Source organism: Lichenostomus cassidix, chromosome Z (genome assembly GCF_008360975.1).
Source record: "Lichenostomus cassidix isolate B80296 chromosome Z, HeHo_3.0, whole genome shotgun sequence".
Taxonomy (NCBI): Eukaryota; Metazoa; Chordata; class Aves; order Passeriformes; family Meliphagidae; genus Lichenostomus; species Lichenostomus cassidix.
This window is the reverse complement of record NC_139511.1, coordinates 37,019,629-37,043,269: the sequence shown is the minus strand read 5'-3', so window position 1 is coordinate 37,043,269 and position 23,641 is coordinate 37,019,629. Positions and strand designations below refer to the sequence as shown.

The 23,641-nt window shown below is 40.2% G+C and overlaps 1 protein-coding gene across 1 annotated transcript; it reads right to left on the bottom strand.

Moving 5' to 3' along the window:
- Nucleotides 1-1,816: 1,816 nt before the first annotated feature.
- Nucleotides 1,817-23,025, bottom strand: LOC146424715 (fructose-1,6-bisphosphatase isozyme 2). The gene is made up of 7 exons (XM_085043204.1): nt 22,665-23,025; nt 19,892-20,054; nt 18,886-18,978; nt 13,291-13,431; nt 11,949-12,086; nt 5,776-5,895; nt 1,817-2,635 (listed from the first exon to the last, which is right to left on the bottom strand). Exons 1-7 carry the CDS (start codon nt 22,835-22,837, stop codon nt 2,441-2,443), a joined length of 1,023 nt encoding a protein of 340 aa, XP_084899330.1. The 5' UTR covers nt 22,838-23,025; the 3' UTR covers nt 1,817-2,440.
- Nucleotides 23,026-23,641: the final 616 nt, after the last annotated feature.

Below are 23,641 nucleotides of genomic sequence, written 5' to 3'. Positions count from 1 at the left end.
GGATTTCCCCTTGGTGAATCCATGCTGACTACTCCCAATGACCTTATTCTTCTACATGCCTGGGCGTGATCTCCAGAATGAGCTGTTCCATTCCCTTTTCAGGTATAGAGATGAGGCTGACTGGATGTGTTTTCCCAGCTCCTCCTTCTGATCCTTTTTGAAGATGGCAGTAACTCCATCTTTCCTCCAGTCATTGGGCAGCTCTCCTGTTCTCTGTGATTTTGCACAGATAATGGAGGTTGGCTTGGCAACATCTGCCAGCTCCCTCAGCACCCATGGGTGCATCCCATCAGAGCCCAGGGATTTATGGGTGTTAAGTCCATCTAGCTGACCTCTAACCCAACCCTCTATGACCAGGGAGAAGTCCTCCTTTCTCCAGCCTTCCTCTCTTGCCTCCAAGGTCTGGAATTCCTGAGGGCTGGCCTCATCATTAAAGATTGAGACAAAGAAGGCATTCAGTAATTCTGCCTTCTCTGTGTCTTACATCATCAGGACACCCATCTGATTCAGCAGTGACCCCACATTTTCCCTGATCTCCTTTTGCTGCTATGTACTTGTAGAAGCCCTTTCACTTGCCTTTGATATCACTTGCCAGATGCAATTCCAAGTGGGCCTTGGTCTTCCTCGTCTCATCCCTGCATACTCTGATGATGTTCCTATAGTCCTCCCACAGGGCCTTGCTCTTTTTCCACATCCCATAATTTTTTTCCTAGGAGCTCCCTGCTCATCCATGCAGGTATCCCTTTGCCTGATTTCCTGCCCGTAAAGCTACACTGGTCTTGAGCTTGGAGGAAGTGTTTTGGATATTAACCAGCTCTCTTGGACCTCCTTATCTTCTAGAGCTCCATCCCATGGGATTCCTCCAAGTAGGTCTTAGGAGAGGCTGAAGGTGGCTCTCAGGAAGTTCATGCAGGATCCTGAGTCCCCAGTGTGTATGTCTCAAACAGCAATAACCAGATAGTTGTGGAGCCAACCAAGGATTGTTGATGGTAACAACCAGTGATTGTTGGTAACACACACTGTGAGAAAGAACAGGGTGTGGCTGGTGAAGGTGGCCATACAGAAGTAGGGCAGCACATTTGTGGGACAAACATCCTTGTTGTAGCTCTTGGAGATAAGGACAACACAGTGCAAGCACAGGATTGAGACTGAGATGGGGGAATGGACTGTAGCAAAGGATCAAGACCACTCAAGATGCCCAAAGCCCTTTGACCCATTTCCAGAAAGGTCTGAAAGAAGAAGCTGTGCACGATAACTAATTTGCATAGAAAATGAGAAAGTTATCTCCCTGGCAGGGTAAAAAAGTATCCTCACTAAGCCCAGCCTGAACTTCCCATCAGCTGGATCTGTGCTGGACCCAGGACTCTTTCTCTGTGTCCCTCTTGCCTATCCCCTCCTCTTAAATTCAGCTTTCTCTCTCTCTGTCTCTCTCTTTCTCTCTCCCTCCCCCTCTCTCGCCTTTCACCCCACCCCTTTATCCAAAATTCACTGCCATGTGCTTTTTGTAGGACAACAGGGATTAATTTGTACAAATTCCCATGCCAAGTGTGGAATTTACTAATAAAACTTTGTAAGCTTCTGAGGACCATCTGACTTCTGTTGTTCCCTTTGACCACAACTATCTACAGAACTTGGGTGCTCCTCTCCCCTTAAGGACAGGACACCACATTGGCTAGGAATGGCAATAAAACATGTGTGAAAGGGCAAACTTCAATCTACAATGAGAACCTTTCACAGTAAGAGAAAATAGAGGTGTGACAGTGTCCTTGTATCCTCTTCTGTTGCAGAGGACGATGAATCAACAAAATAGGCATGATTTGGGTGTCACATCCATAGCAATGGTTTATTGTAATTTGTGCTGTTCAAAGTTGAGTGTAAACACAATGATATTTCCTGTTGTTATGATAAATTAAATACCCTGGCAATGTTGCAACCTTTTCATCTCTATTAATTACCAAAAACATATAATTTGCAACTTAAAAATACTATTTCAGACAGTATGAGACTTCTGCTCTTCTTAGGGCTGTCAAGATAAAAAGCATCTGCAAGAAAGCCTCTGACACAAAATCGAGATCATGGCATCATAAATATTGATGTGGCAACCCTGTCTCAAACAATACCATCCATGTAATGTAAGATGTAAAACTTCAGATCAAATGGGGATACTGACATGATTCCCTTACTTTCATTAATATTATATAAAGTAAGCACTTTCTGTTTGGAAATCAGGACTATCTCTGCACTTGCCCTGCATAAATCAGAATTAAAGGTTTTTTACACTTGCTTTCAAGGAGAAATGAAATCTCACTATTTTTCTTGTTCTTGTAAAGTGGGACTTTCACTGAGAGATTGGTGGTAATTGATAGAATCCACCATTTTAAAAGGTAAATCTTTTGCTGGAGACTGAAAATGGACAAGCAAGGTCTGATATGGAAAGCCTTTAGCTGCTCTTCTGGTGTTTCTGTACACAAGCAAGGTATTCTTGTACATCATCTGGAGAGCCCAGTATAAGAGGAACTCTCTGGTGAATATTCTCAGGTTTCACATCCAACACTGCTTCAGTCCCTGTAGTTGCCATCCCACCTGCCTGCTCGATGATGAAAGCCATAGGGTTGCATTCATAGAGAAGTCGGAGCTAGAAAGAAAGAGGAAACACGTGACTGCCTTTGGGGGAAACAATACCAAGGACTTGCCAAAACCTAGCCTTCCTTTTGTGATTTTAGGAAATTCTGTACCAAACTTTAATTGACCTAAGTAGCAATGTCTCTCGCTGAGCCACTCCTTCCCTGTCTTCTTCTCATGTTCCCTAACACCTTCTGTCTAGAGGAACAGTGTACTGACCCTACATCCAGGCATCACCACTATCATTTCCAAGCTGATGTACTGATGTGCAGCACGAGTGAAGCTGTATTTTGTCAAAAATGTCTAAGATGTGTCCCACAGACATCAGCAAAACTGTTAAACCAGCTAAACTAACAGTACCGGGAAGGAAGAGCCAAAATATCTTCTCATATGTAGCCTTTATGTGTTAACTCAGAGCTTGGGATAATTATGTTCTGTTTGGTCAGGATATTTTTGAGTTTGAAACTTGATGCTCCCAGTTTCAAATTTCAGGATTTGATGGCTTCTCTTCAGAAAGATGGATAGACAGTAGTGGCCTGAACTTATCCAGACAGTGTCTGTGTTTTCTGAAGGAGCTGCATTTATTTACTAAAAGCAAATTTTCCCTTTTGGTTTGGGCCCTAATATCTGTTCACTTTTTTTTTTAAGTGTTACCTCTTAGGGTGAATGCATTCCAGTGGAATGTGAGCTTATTTAGGATATGCCAAAAATTTCTGTGCTTAAATAAACATAGGTAGTTAGGTTCAAACAGACATTATTTCTGTAGGTTTACCTACGAAGTGCTCACATACAACAATATTAGCACATATTTTGTTTAAAAGACTCTTCACATGTGTAAAAAAGAGAATTTCCCCCTTCTGGGGAAAAGGAAGTGTGACAGAATGCAGCTGTACTTAGAGGCAGAGAAATGGGTTCAACACATGACTTCACTTCCCATTATGCCTTTAGCCCACTAATAAAACAAGGATAAACCACACATTTAAACAGCACCTTATTACCTTCTTTCTTATCTTTAAAGCCCACTGAAGTGCTACTTCTGGTGCAAGGACTCTGTCTCACAAGGAACATAGGACCAAAATCCTTCACTCTCCTTCTTATTGCTTGGCCCAGTTCTGGAAGATCATGAGCCAGCAAACAGCAATGGTATCACCATGCAACCACGTTTGGAATTTGTTGTTGCTACGCTGTGACTATGCAACTTAAGGAAAGCAGTTTTTCTTCAGGAAGCAGTGCAATTGCACTTAGGAATCTTCAGATGGGCTCTGTCTTCAGATAGGTTTAACATTTTTCCCCTAATAGAGAACTATAAGCCTTAAGTTTATAAAAATATTATTCAAATATATAATTTGAAAAGAGGATTTAATTGGTCCTGTACTGTTTACCAAGTATTTAATTTTCTTTCTTTAAGTTAAAGAAGGAGCTGTATATGTTAGGGCCTACATTCATGGCATTTGCATTTACTCTAAAGACTTTAGATCAATTACAGGGACATTTGGTTGTTTTCAGCACTCTAACCAAGTGCATAGACTGTCTTTCAGGGGAATGATGATCAGGGCACTTGCCACAAGAACATTATTTCTTCAACAACAAAAGATTTATGTGAAAAGAACCATATACACCTGCACTGTGAGAAGGAAAGAGTACTTTTAATTGTACTGATAGCATGCTTTGCTCCTTTTGTTACTGTCTATTATGGCAGTGCAAGCCAGAGCAATCCAGTAATAAGTGTGGGCTAAGTCCTGTGGAAACCTTCATTTCTATAAAGTTATATAAGTACTTTGTTCCTTTGTTCTTTTGTCCTGTTTCTCATTCTCTCTCTTCAACAGTGGTTTAATGCAGATTTCAAAACAAAAAGTTTAATTTGAAGAGGCCAGTCAGCAAACCCACTTTTTTCACACACAGCAAATTCCTTTTTTGTCTCTTTCTCTGGTGTACAAACAGATCCACATCATTTACTGAGGGCTTTTTTGGGGTGGTGGTTTTGGTTTTTTTTTTTCCCTAGGATGCTGATTCAAAAATTTAAATAATTTTTGGCTGGACAAACATGCAGACATTTTTGGTTGTATATATTGAAGGGAATTATTTTCCTGTTTTTCTTTGAGGACCACTTGGATCTGCTGGTATTTTGGTAAATACAGGTTCACCGTGATGGCACCAGTAGTTCTCTTTCCCTAAAGGCTGTAGACAACAGGATGTTCTGAGACTAGTGTGGGAGATGGAGCAGATTCCTCCACATGCCAGTCACGGATACAAAAATGTTTGAATAGAACATTTTAAGTATGGTGTAGATCAGGAAAGAATGTGGTCTTGGAGTAGAACACCAAGTCCAATCTATTATGTACTAAAACAATAATTTCCTAAGGATGACCTGCAGGTTACTGTTGGTTCACACATCAGCTGTATGACTAGTCTCTTTTAAGGCATATTTTTTTAGAAATTTGATAGTAAGGGTATCTGATACTAGAGGAGAGAAGTTGAGGTTGACTATGGTCCGTGACTCATCAGTTTCAGAAGCTGACTGCACTGCATTGCACTGCATTGTCATAGTGTGTTTTGTACAGGTGTCCAAATGGGAAGTCATATTTTCCCCAAATACTGACCTTAGCATGCATGAAACCCACCTTCCACTGTAATTGCCTTTTCTGGTGAGGTAGTAGGAGCCTGAGTTTGCAGAGCTGGTGATAGTAGGCTCAGTGCCCTTTGGAAACATAAGGTAGGCAAACTTGTTTTTCTAGTGTTGGGCAAAACCCTGTCTAAAGCTCAGCGTATCCCACCTGTTGGTGGGATAACTCCAGTTGCTGGATTAAAGCGCAGAGGTCTTCCTTAGCTCTGTGTTGTACCTGCCAGCTATGCACAGGTGTCTCAATGGGTTTCTAGGGCACTGAAATATCATCTTTAGAACAATTAATGATGTCCTCAGTTGCAGTGGAAACCACTTGAGTAGTTCATGGTATAAAAGCACACAGGAAGATTTCTGGCCTAAATTGGCAATTGCCTGAATTTCTTTCCTAAATTTGATTGCTGAACATCATTTTCATTAATAATCTTTCCTGCAGTGGAAAATTACTTGTTTATTTATCTAAACTATTGTTCTGGTAATACCAGAGGCATCAAGTTGGCTAAGTTCACCAGAAAGGAATTCAAACAGTATACCTTTCCTTTAGGGCTCTTCTGATTAGCAGGATACATGAAGATCCCACCATACATCAGTGTACGGTGAACATCAGCTACCATGGAGCCCACATACCTGGCACCATATGGGGAACTGCCATCCTGAAAAACATGGAGCAAAGCATTATATTTACCAGGCTAGACAGCTAGTAGCATTGCAAAATGTAATTTTCTTATGAAACTGGAATCAAAGCTGCCTAAATCAATGGCTGCTTATGGATACTGCAAATACTGAAATTAGCCTGAAGCTTAGCCTTTTGTAAGATGTAGTGATCATCTACAGGGTTCTAAAGTAAGTATTTTAAAGAGCTGCATTGACAGTATGCCAATTTGAATGCACAATTTGGAATCAAACCCCAGCCTGTGAAAAACCAAGGGAATGAAAATTTCTTCACCTGATCAGAACAAGGCACTAATTTGGTTATTGATCCTTTACTGGCTCCTGAGACAGAGCGTGAGGAGGGATGTCATTCTTCACTACATATACAGATGGTTCCCAGAAGACTCAAACTTTTACCCTCTAGCTTATTTGTCAAGTGGTGAAATTGGTCATAGCATTCATTCTGCAGCTTAGTCTGGGAGATAATGATTTATTAATGAATGTATTTTTCCTTGCTCTCAGCTTAGAAATTGATGTTGTCGAATGATAGATAATTTTAACAAGAGCAATCAGGGAAGTTTTCATGTTTATGACCAGGTTTTCTGGTCATAAGAATGTTAAATATGAAATATAGAGGACAACCAAGTTGTCTTGAACAAATAGAACAAGTCTATGCACAATAGATCAAATAAACTCCACTCAAGAAATGGAATGATGTGTCACCATACTTTTATGAAAGGAAAATACAAAATGCAGATGTAAACAAAGGGACAGCTTTTTAAGAGAAGAGTTCTGCTGGTCTTTTCATATGGCTCAATCTGTCTTCAATAAAGCTGAAGAGTAATTTTCATCTTCCCAGAAAATCACTAGAGACTGGACTTTGTGCACATTTAATACACATACATGTTTTTGTATTACAACACTAAAAGCTTGAAAAGATTTCAGCACGTTTTTTGTCTGGATCAGTTTTCTTATAAAAGACTGCAGCACTTTCTACAAAGCTCATCCTGTATTGATACTAGATCCAGAAAAATACATTGAGAACTTGTTCAGCAATGCCAGCTCTAAGACCTTCAGAAACCATAAGTTAGTCACCTTTCCCAGCAAAATCATAAGGTTAGCTGGGGGACAAAATTCACAATTGGAAGGAAAACACACACATAGAGAAAAACATAAGTCTACTTTGAGATCACTTTTTCAAATTGTTCAGTGCAACTGTGAAGTTTTGATAATTACTCTTCGAAAATGGGAAAAGATTCTCGTGAAATTACACATTATAATGCAACAGAACACTAGGAAGTTAAGTCTCATGCTGCTAAATATAAGACTTGGATTTCTGATATTGCTGGTAATAAAATTGGATAAGACACCTGTTCCAGGCTATGTAAAAATCCTTGTTCAACTTCACATGCATTCGTTTTCGTGATTCTTGCTTTACACAATAGAACTATTAAAAATTCAGAAGAAAATAATGCAAACTATGAAAGACATGATGGATAAGACACAGCCTAGGTCTTTTACATTTAATTTTTTAAAAATCTGGTCCTATGAATTGTAGGTACAACTGAACAATGCTTTTAAATATTTACTCCCTTGTTTCTCATGGCTTATGCTCAAATAATTGCATATTTAGGCTTTAAAAGATAGCTCCTCCGTCTCACAGCTCTTCATGCTTGTGAATTTGCAATTGTAAAAATCTGACATCAGAAAAAACCAAACTCCTTAGGAAGTATTAAAGAGAGACAAAGGCAACTTTTCAATTAAAGTCTGGGAAAGATGAGATTATAGTCTCAAATTACCTTTAAAAGCAGAGTCAAAGGGAGAACTTTCTTCTGTGGTTTCAAAAGGTAATGAACAACAACCTTAAGGCAAGGTTGTTGAACACTAAGAAAAGCCTTAACCTATCAACAAGCAGTCCCTGAAAGAGACTGCTAAGGGTTGCTTCTATGACATTGTCAAATAAGAGCTCTGCAAACCACAGACATAAAATTTACTGATTGTGAGCTGCACAACTGAGCTACCTGTGTACACATCATTAGACATGCTTGGAATGTGCTAAATTTCCTATCCACGTGCAGGTTATTTACATAATCTATGTGTAAATGGACAGTGTTACTTGAAGGATCCTTTGTGGGTTCCCTTCTAACTCAGGATATTTTAAGCTGATGGGATGCCATTGAGGCTTTTAGTTGCTTCTTACCCTGATCACCTGCTAGAAACTCAGTGCTGAGACTGTGCTGAGAAAAAAACAGAAAATAAGTTCCTCCATTTTGATAAGATTATGACTTGAACCACAGACTGAAATGAAATTTTTACTTCCCTTAGCATACAGCTGCCTGGATGGGAAGAATAAGTATTCCTTTTAGTTAGTGAACTGTTATTTCTTGTTTCTCCAGTTTTGTTGCTCATGCATTTTTTTTACAGATGAGAAAGTTACTTGGTGTTGCATGCATGCTGGCATGTTGCCCAGGCTTTCTTCTCAAACAATGTAAGAGAGCATGAATGCTAGACAGGTTCACCCCAAATTCTTCATAATGCCAAGCTCAGTGTTTGCTCAATAGGGATTTCTGCTTGTTCAACTGATGTCAATGAAAGAGCTGGAGAACCTTCATGTTCCCTTGGTCAGCATCCATAGTGTTTGAGTAAACTTGTGGATACTCTTCATTTTAACCCTTCTGCAGCTTTTTATTTTTCTGTGCAAATGAACGAAAATTATTCATAACAGATAGGTCCTGTGATTTTTTCCCTTCACGTTCTGATAGAAGTCAGTTTTTCGTTTCTTTATTCTACTGATTTGTGACAGCCCTATTCTTCCACAGCAGAACAAGACCAGGCTTTTCTCATATAAGTAGGATGAGTAGGAGAGGCAAGAAATCTTTTCTACAGACTACAAGAGCAACACCCTGTATCCCTTACTCCACATACAGATATGGTGAAAAATATGGTGGTTTTACTAGGTTTTTTGTATCACTGAGACACAGCTTGGCTAGTTGGCAGAAGAATACTGAAATGTACTGTTGATGGCAAGTTTTTAATGGCATTGCTGAGACAATTCCCTGAGCAGGGAGTCTCCACTGCCTAGCTCTCATTGTCAGCAAGCTGTGATGAGACAGCTTCTCTTGTGCCTGATTGTAGGAAGCAAAGACAAAAATAGGTGTCATAGCAAAATGTGACAATGTCCACAGGATGTTTCCAAATTCCACCATTGGCGAACCAGTGCCAGAGAGAAAGTAGGGCCTTGCAGCCATTGTGGGAGGAAGAACCCTTTTTGGGGACCAGTTACAATAATATTTGTCCAGAGACAGTTTCCTGCCCAGCAGTGCCCATTAAGCATTGCAGACTGGAGTAAACATGTTGTATTACAGGCAACCTTGCAAACAGCAGCTTGCTTTTTAAGCTGGTTAAGCAGCAGCAAGATTTTGTCATGCTTGATAAAAGATTAGCTTTACTCTCATAACAGAAGAGATATGGTTAGAGATATATTTCTCCCTACATGATAGTAATAGGAGGCTTAAGTCTGGCCTGCAGAACATCAGCATTTTTCTAGTGCTTTTTATTAATAGATACCTTAGGTAAATGGTGATCCACCAAGAAACTTTGTGGGTCAATATGACTTTGTAGTCCAAAGTGTCTGATCTGGGATGCTGCTGTTAGATGGTAAGGGGAAATCTCTCTTCTACCCACAAATAGTGGATTTTTAGTGTTTCATTGTCTATGATACAGAACATGGGACATTTTGTGGACAGCATTCTATTTTTGTTTGCCTGTTTTACTTTTTTCAGTTTTCTGTGGCAATGTCAGAGAGTTGTCTGAACAGCATGTTGGCCAAGAACCACAGAAAGGAGTTAATAGGGGTAAGATCTAAGGAAAAAAATACAAAAAATGTGACAAATAGCTAAAATTGACATCCAGTCTCTTGGCTTCTAGTGTCCAGAAGGATACAGGGTGAATGATCTGCCCCAATAAGGTTTTTCCCCACATCCACGCATCAGTTCCTCCTCAAGTCACAGGCAGGGGATATCCAGAAGGTACCCTCACTACCCTTCTCCATGCTGGAGAGAAGGGGATGAACACCAAAGCGTGAAAAGCTCCTGGCTGCTGTAGGGAAGGTAGGAACACCACCAATGTGGCTGCAGCTGGTTAGGCTTACAGATGAGGTCAGAAAGGCATTCCATGCTACATAGAAATGGCAACACATTTTCTCTCTAGCCCTCCCCACAATGCACATATAATGTCCTTTCCAAATCAAGGACCTGAGTTATGCTGTTTCCAAAAAATCAAGTTCAGGACAAGCTTCAGATGCACAGGGCACTTCCTGGTGCTTTGTGGCCATAACATTTGTGCCTCAGCTATTTTCATACAGAGAGCTGTACATCTCAGAGCAGCAAAAAATGTGCTTGTTCAGCACCACTGAGGAGATCTCCCCTGCCCCAAAAAACCTATGCACTTCTGTGCTGCTTGCTTTAAAGCAACAAAAACATCTTCCACCAACTTCTGTTGCATTAGACCAATAATTTCAACAGGTTTTCCTCAAATGAGAAAAAATAGCGTTTGCAAAGGAGTTTTTTCTGGTATGCCCTAACTTAAGGATTTAGTGAGTCACATGATAGAGCTGTCCTTACTGATCCTGTGGTGAAATACTTCTGTCTGGTCTTTCCAGTGACTTTGAAATCTCCTCAGTCTTCTTCTAGTTGCCTGGGGTTGATGCATTTGTTTAAGAGTTTTACTTCAAACAACGCTTGGGTGCTTTGCAAAAACACAAAGTAATAAATCCAGTCTTAATGCATGATACTGAATTCATAGCCAAGCATAATGTGAGCAGAATAAGAAGCACAGATGTCTTTCACTTTCCCAGCTGGATTAGGTTTCAGGAAGTATGAAAGTTGTGCTGTGGGCTTCTGCTTCTCTCACAGCTGAACTGAACGCAGACTTTCAAGTCTCAAAGTAAACTCAAATATTTAAAGTTAATGTATTTAGAATGCTGTGATGTGACACTCTCTGTTGCTACAACGTGGGTAATATGAAAAAGAGGTTCTGATATTCAGTCAGTCTTGCAGCTATAGCCAATGCTGTTAATCCACATTTTCAGCTCAGAAGGAGCTTATCACAGTACTACAGTTTAAATGCTTACTCATTATATTTCCCTTGTATGACACCCAGAAGTTTTTTATTGGATCCATTTTTTTAACATGAACCATACATAAACATTCTTGACAACTATTAACTTTAAAATAATCTGATTTTTTTTTTAATAGGAAGAGCTTTAAAACCACTTTCCTGACCAATTTAAGTCCCAAGCTGATCCACGTCACCATATTTCATTATTAATTACTCATCACATAGCCACACTTTCTAGAGATGTTCCAGCTTCCCACATTGAAATCTTGTGTTCTGTCCTCCTGGCATTGATAAAAGGCCATGCAGAGCTGTATTTCTCCAACGAAGTTCATCAGACCTGGGATGTCTCTCTTTTACAACCAAATGTAGTGAAATTGTGCCCCACACCATTTGTTTAGGTTTTTTCCCCAGCCTATAAGTAGGTTAATGCTCCATATGATGCAAGTAGGCTGTGCAAGACTGATACTGCATTTCTCAGATGCAGGCATGTACAGGAAAGAGAAGATGATGCCACCCAGAGTGCTGCAAACATTTTCTGTGCATTATGTGGAATCTAGCCCAACTGCCCAGCTGCACAGGTGGCTGAGCTGCACAAACGACTGAACTGCACATTCAGATACAGCTAGAAAACAAGGGTATGCCCAAATTTGGCCAACACAGTAATCTTTGTTGAAAAATCTGGTTCTTCAGCACATTTCACTTCACATAAACAAGCTATGAATTTATTTAGCAAAGTCAGAGTTATAAAAGATGTCAGGATGCAAAACCCAAACAAAATCTGTTAGATACATATCCAAAATGGACCAGGTGGTATAAAAGGGTTACATGGGCCTGAACTCAGGAAGACCTTCAAATCCTTTTCCGTCAGCCTGGACTGCATGGAATGCAGTGCTTGCTAGTGCACGGTACATTGGGTACAGTGCTAATATTTTCTTACCTCAGGGAATTTCTTCTTTTGCAAATATTCTGTCATTGCAGGATCAAAATACTTTGCATAACCTTCATTGAGACTGTATACCTTCCCCTTCTTCTTGATTTTAACATCTCTATCCACCAAAATAAATTCACCAAGACCCTGCAGGAGAGGATAAATGAGATATTAGCAAGCAGCAGAAAATTTCATTGACTTTCTATAACAGTTGTCACACTAGAGATGGCAGAAATGCTAGCACAGCTTGATCCTTTCAGCACCAGTCTGGTGTATAACCTCACAGTATTTCAAAAAGAGCAGAAAGCAGAGAATTTGCGTTAAGTTAATGAAAACTTGTCATGTTGGAACTATAAACAAAAAAAAATTGGAATAGTTAGAGTATCAAAAGAATGCCAATCAGCCCTGAGAAGAGATGGATCATGAATCTCTGTCCTCAAATCACAAGGCTGCAAGTTAAGAAATAGCACTGTCTTCTGATTTTTGAACTCTTCTTGCCTGTCTTGTCTAAATATCTTAATGTGGTCAGCTACCCTCAGGTGTTGCTGCCTGTGGTTTGATTTCAACTTCCATCTTCTCTTTCTCTGTCTCTAACCAGAGCAGTTCATCTCCCTGTTCTTTCCACTTGAAATGAGACTATTTACAAAGGTTCAAAGAAGTTTTGCCAAAAATGAATCCTTTTATTAAAAAAAACAACAAAGCAAACACAAGAAATAAAATTCCTATGTTATTGCCCACATTTAATGCTGGTTTTAAAAATTATTGGTCTTCCTGCATTCCCACAGTAACACTTGTTGGATTCCTGGGCTGGGCACTGAGGAGTGGCACACTTCCAATTGTACCAGCACTGTTGTGCTTTTGCAGATTTTTGGTACACAGCTGAGGTGACAGCCATAAAACTGTACCTCACTCAGGAAATGAAACATCACTGTGCATGAGCTATCAAAAAAATGGTCCTTGCCTCAGGCTAAACAGTGAACATGCTGATGTTCTTCTTCAAACAGAAAAATCAAGAACAAAATAAACATACTCCTGTAAGGGGAAGCAAAAACACTGTTCAGATTAAATTTTCTTAGGTGTTGGTTTGAATGAACATTGCGTCAAACACAGAATTGAGAATTTAGATTAGTTTCTCTTCTAATGAGTAGGAAAAAACCCAAGCAGGTATTGCAACCAACACGCCCATTTATTATTAAATATTTGTGAAGAGACAGTGGGATACTCCAGGACATGAAAGAAAGAATTGCATAAAGTGGCTAGATTACAGAGACAAGAATTAACAAAAATAAGTAAAACCAAACACATGCAAGCTCTAAAGATAGTGGCAATGTGATTAACACCATGACTGTACCGGATCAAGCATGAAGCAGTCCACTCCTTGCCCTGTGGAGAGGGCAACCAGTGTTGCACTACCATACAGGGCATAGCCTGCAGCAACAATCTTGCGTCCGGGCTGTAAAGCATCTTTTTCAGAGGGCTCATCATCTGTTTCCTGAGGAAAAATTACCATTGGACTGAAGGTTAAATTCTGATAATGAACAATAAAAACAATGTTCCAACAATAACGCGTGACAGATTTCCTTTTTCTGTCTATGCAGACCTTTGAAACAACCAAAACAGAGATTGCTCCCACTCGTTCAGGGCAAGTTTGGTACAGGTACATGTGCCTGCTGGGACAGGACGTTGAGAGTTTGTTATTTCATATGTGTCACGCAATCAATGTGATACCTGCCACAAAGCTGATCCTTTAGCATTAGCCCAGGATAAAAATTCAGGATCATCAGAAATACGAGACAGAGCAGAGATACTAATTTTTCTGCAAATATAACATAAGCTATCATGCTGACACCCCTCAGAGGAAATAACTGAGACATAAATGCTATAATTAACATTACAGAAAAAATGCTTCTAGTAATACAGAAAAAAAGGGTAGATGGTGCAGCGTGATAGAACCAAGTTTGTGCATTGGTCTCTGCACGTGGTGAGATGCATAACTGAAGAGATATAAATGTTCATATATTATATACAAGTGTTTATCATATTATATTAAAAATAACAAATGCATTTGATTATGCATGTGTGCAGGTATGCATTTATAACTCTACACAGAACACTCAGGTGGCATTTTACTTCATGCTTTTAATCAATTTATGACACTTGTATTTTGATTTTGCACTTTTTTTTTTTTCACTGAACAACAGTAGCCCAAGCAGACCTGGTGAAAGTATTTCCAGCCAGCTCTAGGGGTGTGTCTCAGCCACGGCTTACAAGAGTTTGTCTGGTGGAGTAAGGATGGACAGCTAACAGTATTTGGAAAGGCTGGCTCCAGCCTTCACCTCCTGCTACTACAAAATGGGTAGGGATTGCTTGATGTCAACCTTTAAAAGTTTTGCCAGTTGTGGTGGCTCTTGTGTGGATGTTTTGATGGTGGTCCATCAGGAACTGAAATGAGAAACCCCCCTTTCTTCAGGCCCTGGCATAGTATTTTATTGTTTCACACTCAGACTGTTTCTCAGTGATTGCACAGGCTTATTTAGATTGAGCAGCAGCTAAACAGAAACAGCAGGTCTAGCCCTGGTTAAAATATCTGGTTAAAAATAATAAAAATCTGTGAACACAGCCTTGTGTAGAAAATAAAACATTTGCTCATCAGGGTCCTAACAAGGTGATACCATTCATCATTGTATGCCAACACCCTGAGGAAAACTGAGATGTGGGACACCAAATTGACACCTTTCTTGCTATATGAAGACAGTAATTTCACATCAAAATGTTTTCATTTTCAGCTGAAAGATGTTGTTACTTTTGTTACTTCACTCACAGTTTTTAACTGTATTTGCTCAAATCTTTTTATTGTTATTTTGCCAAGTTCTTCTGGGGGAAAAAAAATCCAGTGGACAGCCAGCTCTTCATGGGAGCTGAAATACAGCATGTATATATATGGTACTCAGTCCCTTGAAATTATGTCAAGCTGCTTATTCTGAGAGGTATAATGCAGATAATGAAGGAAGACTAGTTTAAATTTTTGTTTCCATATTTCAGAGCTGTGACTATTGACTAATATTAGCTAATACTTCGTGAAACAATCTTTACAGGATCAACTATTATGCTGTACATAGCATCATCTCCTTTAAAAATATATCCCTATAGCACATACATCTCACCACCCAAAGCAATGGTTGTCTGTTGTAGACTAATTATTTGCAATATCAAAGGCAGAATTAAACATGTATTTACACAGTTTCAAACATATTATAGTTGTCACAGCATTTTGTATGCTTTTCTCATTAAAGAAAAAATAATTTTGCATAAATACAGCAAAGATATTTGTTTTCCAGAATATGGGGTATACACAATACACGCAACTTCCAGTTATATATGGTACCATTTTAAAATATATTTTTTTCTGAGATGAGCTTTTCATTCCTATTTCTTAAACTCATTTTCTATGTAATATGGCTGAGAAATTATTTGTTTGTTGACTATTCAAAAAAAACCCAGAGGAACATCTCCTTCAGCATATAGTCAATAGGGCTGAATTCACTTGGTTTTTTGTCCTTATTCAAAACTTCCAAAACTTTCCAAAAGCTAGCTTCCAAAAATCAGGACAAAAGCTCAGTCTGAAACAAACATTTTGCAGAGCTAGTTAGAACGTGAAAAAGCTACAGATCAGCAGATATTGCAGTGTCAGGACTGCTAGGAGTTTTGTCCTGCCAAGTACCATGTGCTGTTAAACAAACCAGGGAACTAAGCTGGCCAGTACACTGTGATTGCTGAGTATTTTCACTTCTTTCTGGTGCACAGATGGATTTCCTGTCCATTATATTTTGACTATGATGGAGGTAGTGAAATATCTTTAGAGGTCTTTATGCAAAACAATGAAATAGGCAGGTGGACTGCAAATAATGAGATATCGTGTCTCTGTAACTCGTTATTGGTGTGAAGCAGATGAAACAAGGGCTGCAGAGTTTGGTGATATGGGTACCCTCAGGTGATATATGAATTTGAAATTTCTTGTGTATGTGATTTGCCTGACATCACATGAGGGAATTCTCATCAGCACTGGGAGCAGCACTAAAATTATTTGATTTCCAGGTCTCTATTTGTATCACGTATTTCATGAGTATATTTTGTGCTTATCCTGAATTCTTACACCTTGTCTTTGAGGGACCATGTGAAGAGGAGGACATTGTACCATTCATTCATGACAATGAATGGTAGCAAATTAAATACATCAGAGGCATTGGGCAAAGTCACGAATTAAAACCAGAGTGAAACAAGGCAAGAGAGTTTCGTAGCGTATTTGTGCTGGACAAATTAAGAGCTGTAGATTCAGCTCAATGGCATAAAAATCAGGAAAGAACCCAAGCAAAAAAAAGTCTTTGTCACATCTGACGCTTTGTCAACTGAGGGCCCCTCAGTGGCAGCAGCTGCCAAGGTTTGATCCCCTGCTGGTCCTGCAAGGCTTCTCCCTCAGCCCCACATTTCTGATGTTTCTGATTTTCAACAACACCACCCTTGCTTCAGAAAACAAAGGCTAGGTGGAAAATTAAATAAACCTGAGATAGCACTGATTTCCTGGTGGCTTTCACTAAGAAACCGATACAGTGCTTTTCTGATGGGAGGAAATGATCCCTCCCACCCTGGTGGAGGCTCTGGATTGGGAGCACCCAGAAAACTGTTTTCAGGATTAAACTATATTCTCCAAGTCTGGCCTTTCTATAAACATACTTATCTGTTTTGCCTTTTTTTTTTTTTTCCTAAAATGTTTCTTCTCTGGAGAGTTTACCTTTGGAAATGAAGTTAAGCTGAGACATGGTGAGGAAATCAGTAATGCGCTCATCTCAGAATTGGTAGGTTCTAAGGCACATCCTTTGGAATTACAGTTGTTCTAACTATCAGAAATGTTATTTATGAACTTTAAATGGTTAATCAATAACATGAACCATTATGAAGAAATTAAGTTTTCTTTCATAGGTGATACTTCTCCACTGGAATAAACAGCTCACTTTTATTCTTAGTAACAATTAATAAAGCATTTATTATTACTTAATAATTTCAAAGGGCTTGAATTTGGTAGTGTTTAAAGGTAATAATGGTGCTATGATATTAGATTGTCTGAGAGGAAGGCACATTAATTAACATGTGCTTTGTAATTAGGATTTTAATGGAAAGTGCTATTTAAATGAAAGCCTGTAAATTCAACATTGTTTCTAACTACCCGGAGAAAATTGAAATTTTTCTTGTACAATTATTCTTTTAATTGACAAATGCTGCTTCATCCTAAAACCAGGATTTTCATTTGGATCTGAAGTATTTGTACAAAGCAATGTAATTTCCTTTTTATGAAGCACTGAAAGGTATCTACCCACACGGAAACCAGTAAATTAGAAACATTGTTTACAGCAAATATGTCAATATACAATACAACAACTGTAAAAAGATCAGAAAATTATTTGAAATCTTGAGCATTTGGAAATTTGGAAGATGGTCTTATTCTGAAGTAGAATCCTGGGTAAGACCAGGCAGTCCATTGTATTTACACGTATTACAGGTGAGTTAAAGATGGCAGAGAAATCTAATTTGTGTTTCAACCTTCTAAGCTACATTAATCACACCGAGCACTTGCCTTTATAGTCACACACAGTAAGTTAACACAACATTTTTAGAGAGAAAGACAATATTTAGTATTTGTAAGATGGTTTTTATCACCTGTAAGAATAGCGGACAATGCAGCTATTGCCTACTGCAAATATTGAGAACTGCTGCTGCAATTTAGGATATCTTTTGAGAGATAAATGAAAAGGTCGGGGATCCCTTTCCTTAACATAAGGGCACATTTAATGGATTTCATCAACACAGTTATGATCTTTTCCCTGTAAAAAGCAAGATACTGCATGGTACTGGAGGTAGTCCCCAGGATTCTCTTTCCAAAATCATACCCAGCCACCATTTCAATGTTGTCTGGCCTGAGCTACATCTGTGGTGTGGTTTTGTATTAACCATTAACAGTGTGGACAGCCAAATTCCAGGACTTGGCTTGTGCCATTGCTATCTGGAGATTGTGCTATAACTATTTGGTTAACTAGTAGATGCATATTCTCAAGAGTGATGACTACTGTATTGCCTGCAAGAAATGTAAAAACTACAGACCAGCCAGTTGAAAACTGTGAGTTAAATGGTGAGGGAAACTTTGAAAACATATCTTCATTTGCTTGAAGTGTAGCATCTGCAAAGACTTCTTTGAAGTCACAAATATTGTAAACTCCTACTTCACAATATGAGTGGCTGAGGGTCTCCCACAGTCCTATGACCATGAGCTCAGGCTTTGGGAAAAACACCAACTGCTGGGAGATTAGCAAACCAGTCACAAGACTTGGCATGACTGTAACTATTAGCATTTGTAATTGTCTGTGTAGCTGCTGTTCCGTGCAGCCCACGGCAGCAGACATGCTGCCAGAGCCCCGATGGATGTAGGTGATTGCCTCCTTCAGCCCCTATCATTACCCTGCTTCAGAGCTCCCATCCCGAACAGGCACAGCAGCTGGGCTGGGAGGCCACGCTGCTGTGACTATGATCCAGCCCAGGGTGCCAGCCCCGCTGAGTCAGCGTCCAGGAGGACAGATACTGCAATTTGTCAGCAGTAACACTGAGTCAAGTACCACTGCAGGAGCTAACCAGCTGCCCTGGAGGTCAGATGGTTTTAGCTAAGTGCGTATGTGTGTGGAGGAGCAAAGTGCTGTCACCTAACAGTTTCACGGGGCTGGGTGTCTTCTTCCTGTGAATTCAGGCAGCATTTTAGCACACGTGAATATGAAGAGTTCGCCTACTCTTTCTAAGGCTCTCTTTTTCCCAAAGACACCTAAAGGACCTAGGAAATAAACTAAGCAAGGTGGCGAACCCAAGACATTTTGCTTTCACCAAGTGAATCGTGTGTTTCTCTTACCTTTTTGTAGATAGCAAATATTGTTCCTATCGGTGCCAAGCAGTCTATATTGGATGAACCATCTAGGGGGTCAAAGCACACCACATATTTACCCTAAAACAGAAGTGGCAAAAAACCCCATTAAATTATATTTCGTCTCATATTATTATTTCCTTGAAAAAAATCCCTATTTTTATGTCTGCATTTAGCCCTCCAAGCTTGCCTGACACAGCTCAGAGGAGGCTGTAGTGCTGACCCAGCTGGCCCTGCAGCACAACACCAATTCCCCAGGGGCCTGCCAGAGAAATTGGAGAGGATATGCTTCTGCTCAGACAGCACAGATAGATGAGGGAGAGGAGCAGTACTCTGCTGCCAAGCAGTGCAAGAAATCATTTTAAAGCAAAAGGAGTGATGTATCCTGGAAGCAAGTATTTTCCTCGAATAAATATGTTTTGGTTTGTCACTTTTTGCTTCGAATGAAAGGATTTCCCTGTGTTGTGAGGTTTGAGGGTAAGAAAGCAGAAAGAAAAAATCTTCAGGGAAGGGCAGGTTACATCAGTGTGAGCAGTAACTCGCTGCAACAGGATCCCCTCCTGGGGGAAACCTGATGAAGCAGTCAGGTGTTTCCTTTGGACATGTAACATAAAACTCAGTTCTGCCAGCCTCTCATCTCATTTTATCTTGCTAAATACTAACGTAATTCAAAACCGTTGCACTGGTGGTCAGGGAATGTAATAGTACACTTACGCCTGGGATTTGGGGTGTGTTAACAAGCTTAAAAATAATTATTTTTTCCCCTTCACAAAACTTTAATAATAATTTTACCCTCCACGTCTCTTTCAGCTGTTGAAATCATGCCACCCGCAACAATTATTAATCAAAACAAAACAGAAATGGTGCAAATTTTCTGAATTCCCACGGGAAGGGTTGGGTTTGGGAGCCAGGGCCAGGTTTCATACTTGAAGCAAGAGTGCCACCTGGTGCTGCCGGAGCCGATAACCCCCCTGAACGCAGGAGCTGCACAGACCCGCCTTTCTTTCGGGGTGATGATGGCCTCCTTGTTCTCCTCTGTGACCAGGACGCAGGTACTGTAGGAGGACTGGAGCATATTAATCACTAAGGAGTTGGATAATACGTCCAGCTTCTTCACCTCGTCACCTGTCACATTCACAGTGCCAGCTATACCATACCTACAAAATAGTAAAATTTTCAAGAAATCTGAGGGAGGCCAATATTACAGGTTTTTAGGAAAAAAAGCCCAAGAAGTCAAGGTGGTTTCTTCATCTTATCTTCATACACCTTTGTCTCATCTTTGGATTAAATAGCTAAAATGCATTATAAGACTGAAAAGAAAAGCATGCATGAGAAAGGAAATGGTGTAATTTTGGGGCTTTACCAGGGTGTTTTTCTCCTGTATGGATGTTCTCCAGGCCAGGAGCAGAGCCTACAGCCCAGGTGGTAAGTATGAGGCTTCTCTAACAGCCCCACAAAGCAGCTGGCTGCAGTTTTGAGGCAGCAGAAAGTGCAGTGAGCATCTGCGTTGTTTTCTGCCACTGAGAAAGGCTGAGGCTGCTCAGTGTTCTGTGATGGTCCTTTAACCCACACTCAGTCAGTCCCCAGCTCGCCCGAAATCAGGAACTTTAAAGACATCCCCAGGGAATCTGCCCTATGGAACTATATCTCAGGATCAAGGTCTGTTTTATTTGGTGATCCTCAGCTGAGTTAGGACCATGCTTCTTTTCCCTAACCCAATTTTAGTAATATGCCAATAACATAGTATAGTAATATGTATATGTATATGTTTATGAGATTCACAGTTGAAGAAGCACTGTTTAGACCTAATGTGCATGTTCTGGGCATCTTAGAAACACAAAAGCTATACAGGGAACAGATACAGATTTTTTATTCATTAGGGGCAGGAAAGCATGGCTAGGGAGGAGAAAGGGGCAAGTAATTAGTCCTGATGATGATGCTGGTCAGGCAGGCTTCAGTTTGGAGTGGAGTAGGTCTTATCTCTTATCCAAAGCTGCCTCTGCTTTCCAGAAGTATTGAGTGTTTGGGACATTCTATTTTTGAATGCAAGTTTAAGATTTTGGAAAGGACCATGATTTTCAGGGAGTGGTAAGTACTTATTCTCCAGTTAGTGTATTTTCAGGCACAAGCCCAGCTCAGGTCCATGACTTAGAAATAAGTCCTCCTCCACTTTTGAATTGAAAATTTGTCAAAAATTCATACTTAGCTCTTTTACATTAAAGAAGGCATTTCACAGCCTCTTCTTCAACTGCACAAATGTAGATGGATGCAAGCCACTTTCATAGTGGTTGAACATTTGCCATGGGAAATCCTGAAGTTTCATGCGGAGTTTTGGTGATTTAAAAGGTGCAAGTTACTCATGTGTGTGTTCAGACCTTTTAGATATTTCTGAGTCAAAATCTGAAGCTTTTTGTTTGCAGAAAGAAACATTTGCTACTTAACATGATGGATGGTTTGGTTTTTTATGAAGGGGAAGAAGGATATATGGTTATTCCACCTCTAGCCTATCAAATAGTTCCTCTGCTGTTATGAACTATTTCAGAGATTGCCTATCTCTAAGGTAAAACTTATATAAGAGAAACTGTTCCTCCATATCAGGGAGGCAAAATAGCTCAATTTCACCTAGTAAGAGCAGAGACAAAACACAGTTTAAGAGTAAGGGCGCAGGAGCCTGATGCTGTGGTTAACTTTGTCTCACGTCCTCTCTGCACACCTGCCTGGAAAGCGAGGGCGATAGTTCTGAGATACTGAATTCATGATTTGCCAAGATGATTGAGGACTTGGACCAAATAATCAACAGAAGCACAAAACCCCTTAGTGTCACACATTTTGGTGTTCCTATGGGAGAAGAAAACCCCAAAATCCAGAACTAATTATAAATGTTGACTTTCTTTCACAAATGTATCCCTGGTCTCCTTCATGCATGCAGGTATATCTACATATGTTCAGAAACATATCTCTCAACACATATCAAAACTTTTCTATTTTAAATGCACAATTTTATTAGGGCATTCCATATCTTTGAACTCCTTCAGAACACCATTAAAAGACTTAGATTAATGTCTATTTCCCTTGTCAGTGTGGAACAGCTCAGTGCATTCCAGACTTTGCTAAGGCCATTTTTTATTTCATCTGCTAGATGCCAAATTATTATGTTTGTTTTTCATATAGGGCCTTTTGAAAATCCCCAGCTGTAGCCCTGATTGAGGGATCCTGCTTGAGGAAGGAAAGAGGAATGCACCCAGGTCTGGCAGTGTATGGCATTTCTCACAGGGCTGTTGTTTTAGAGCATTGCTTATACAGCAGACAGGCACAAAATCAGCTTCCCAAAATAAGCAAAGTCCTGATTTGCACAGTTCAACACAGGGCTTGGATGTTAGTAGAAAATATCACAGTGAGATATTCTGCATTAAAAATATCATGGTGTGATTTTCGGCAAATTCACAGAAGATTTAAAAATAGATTAGTATCAACAAGTACAAGAGATAACAAGGCGAGCAGTGCATTGAAGTTCTGAGTTACATTTTTAGAAAAAAATATTACAGAACAGCAGTTAGCTTAAGTGTCTATCTTGCACCCAGTATTACAATGCTCCAGAAAGAGAGCTCTCCTGCTTCCCACTCTTGATAATCCAAGCTCTGACCTCACTCAGCTTAAAAAAGACACTGCCAAAGTATTTTTGAATCCCTGCCCACTCCCCAACCTTGATGTGCAAGAAGCTGTCTCTCTACCTCCTCTTCCTCCATGTAGTGCAAGGTAGGACTCACATGTGGGCAAGGCCTGCCTTTCTGACAGCAGAGGAGATGGCCTTTATGGCAGTCAGCATGGAGTTGAGCAGCTGTGTCAGCTCCCCTGTCGCTCCTTTCACACGGCGTCCCTTCTCCATGACAAAGCGCGTCAGCGTCAGCATATCTGTTTCGAAGGGGCTTTTGTCGGTCATTTTTGCTGGGAACCAGAGCTCCTGTCTTGGCTGGACAAGATGCTCTCTTGCTGTGTTGAGATCCCGGGTAGCTGTTTTATGTCGAGGTAGAGCTGTTGGCTGTGTTGCTGGTCAGAATTTATTAAGATGTTTCTGAGACCATGTGATTGAGTGCTCAGAATAACTGCACCCCAGGCTGGCTCCATGGCTCTGCTTGGATGCAGGAAAGGAGCCTGAGACAGGACTACAGCTGAGCAGCCACTGCTCTTCTAGTCCCCCATGCACCAAAATTAGCTCTGTGGAGATCTAGTTACATATTCTCACTGTACGTTAGAATGGTTATGATGCAAAACTCTTGCTGGCTGCACAGTTGGAAATGGCTTTCCTGCAGATCCTGCTCGGCAGTGGGCTCAGCATAGCCAAGGCAAGGCACAAGTTACATGGCACCAGAAATGAAGGCAGCAGGCACCACTAACCGTGTGTGCCTCAGTGTCCCACAGCCTTGTCACTCCAGACAGTGAAGTTCCCTTCCCAGGATCCCTGTCTGTTCACTCTCTTTTGGCCTCCACCCTGGAGAAGGGTTTTGAAGGGGTGCATGTAGATACGCATTTATTAATGTGTTTTACGTTGCTAGTTGGTCTGCTACAGTTCCATTTTAATGATTTCATGTCTGGCCTGGGCTGTTTGTAATACTATAGTGTTTGAGTGAATGAGAAGTATTGGTGAGCTGTGGCTTGACTAGTTACAAAGTAATTATGTTTTCAATAACTTACAAATTAAGCTTCGATGATTTAAGCATGTCATTGTCATTACACACAAAATGAA

Bases quoted from the DNA above. Each gene is read 5' to 3' on its own strand.
- LOC146424715 (XM_085043204.1), bottom strand. From the start codon at position 22,837: ATGACCGACAAAAGCCCCTTCGAAACAGATATGCTGACGCTGACGCGC. The intron at 18,979-19,891 runs GTCTGTGCAGCT...CTTCTGTTTTAG, and splicing joins TCACCCCGAAAGAAAGGCGG to GGTAAATATGTGGTGTGCTT. The intron at 12,087-13,290 runs GTACAGTCATGG...CCTCTCCTGCAG, and splicing joins ACTGCTTCATGCTTGATCCG to GGTCTTGGTGAATTTATTTT.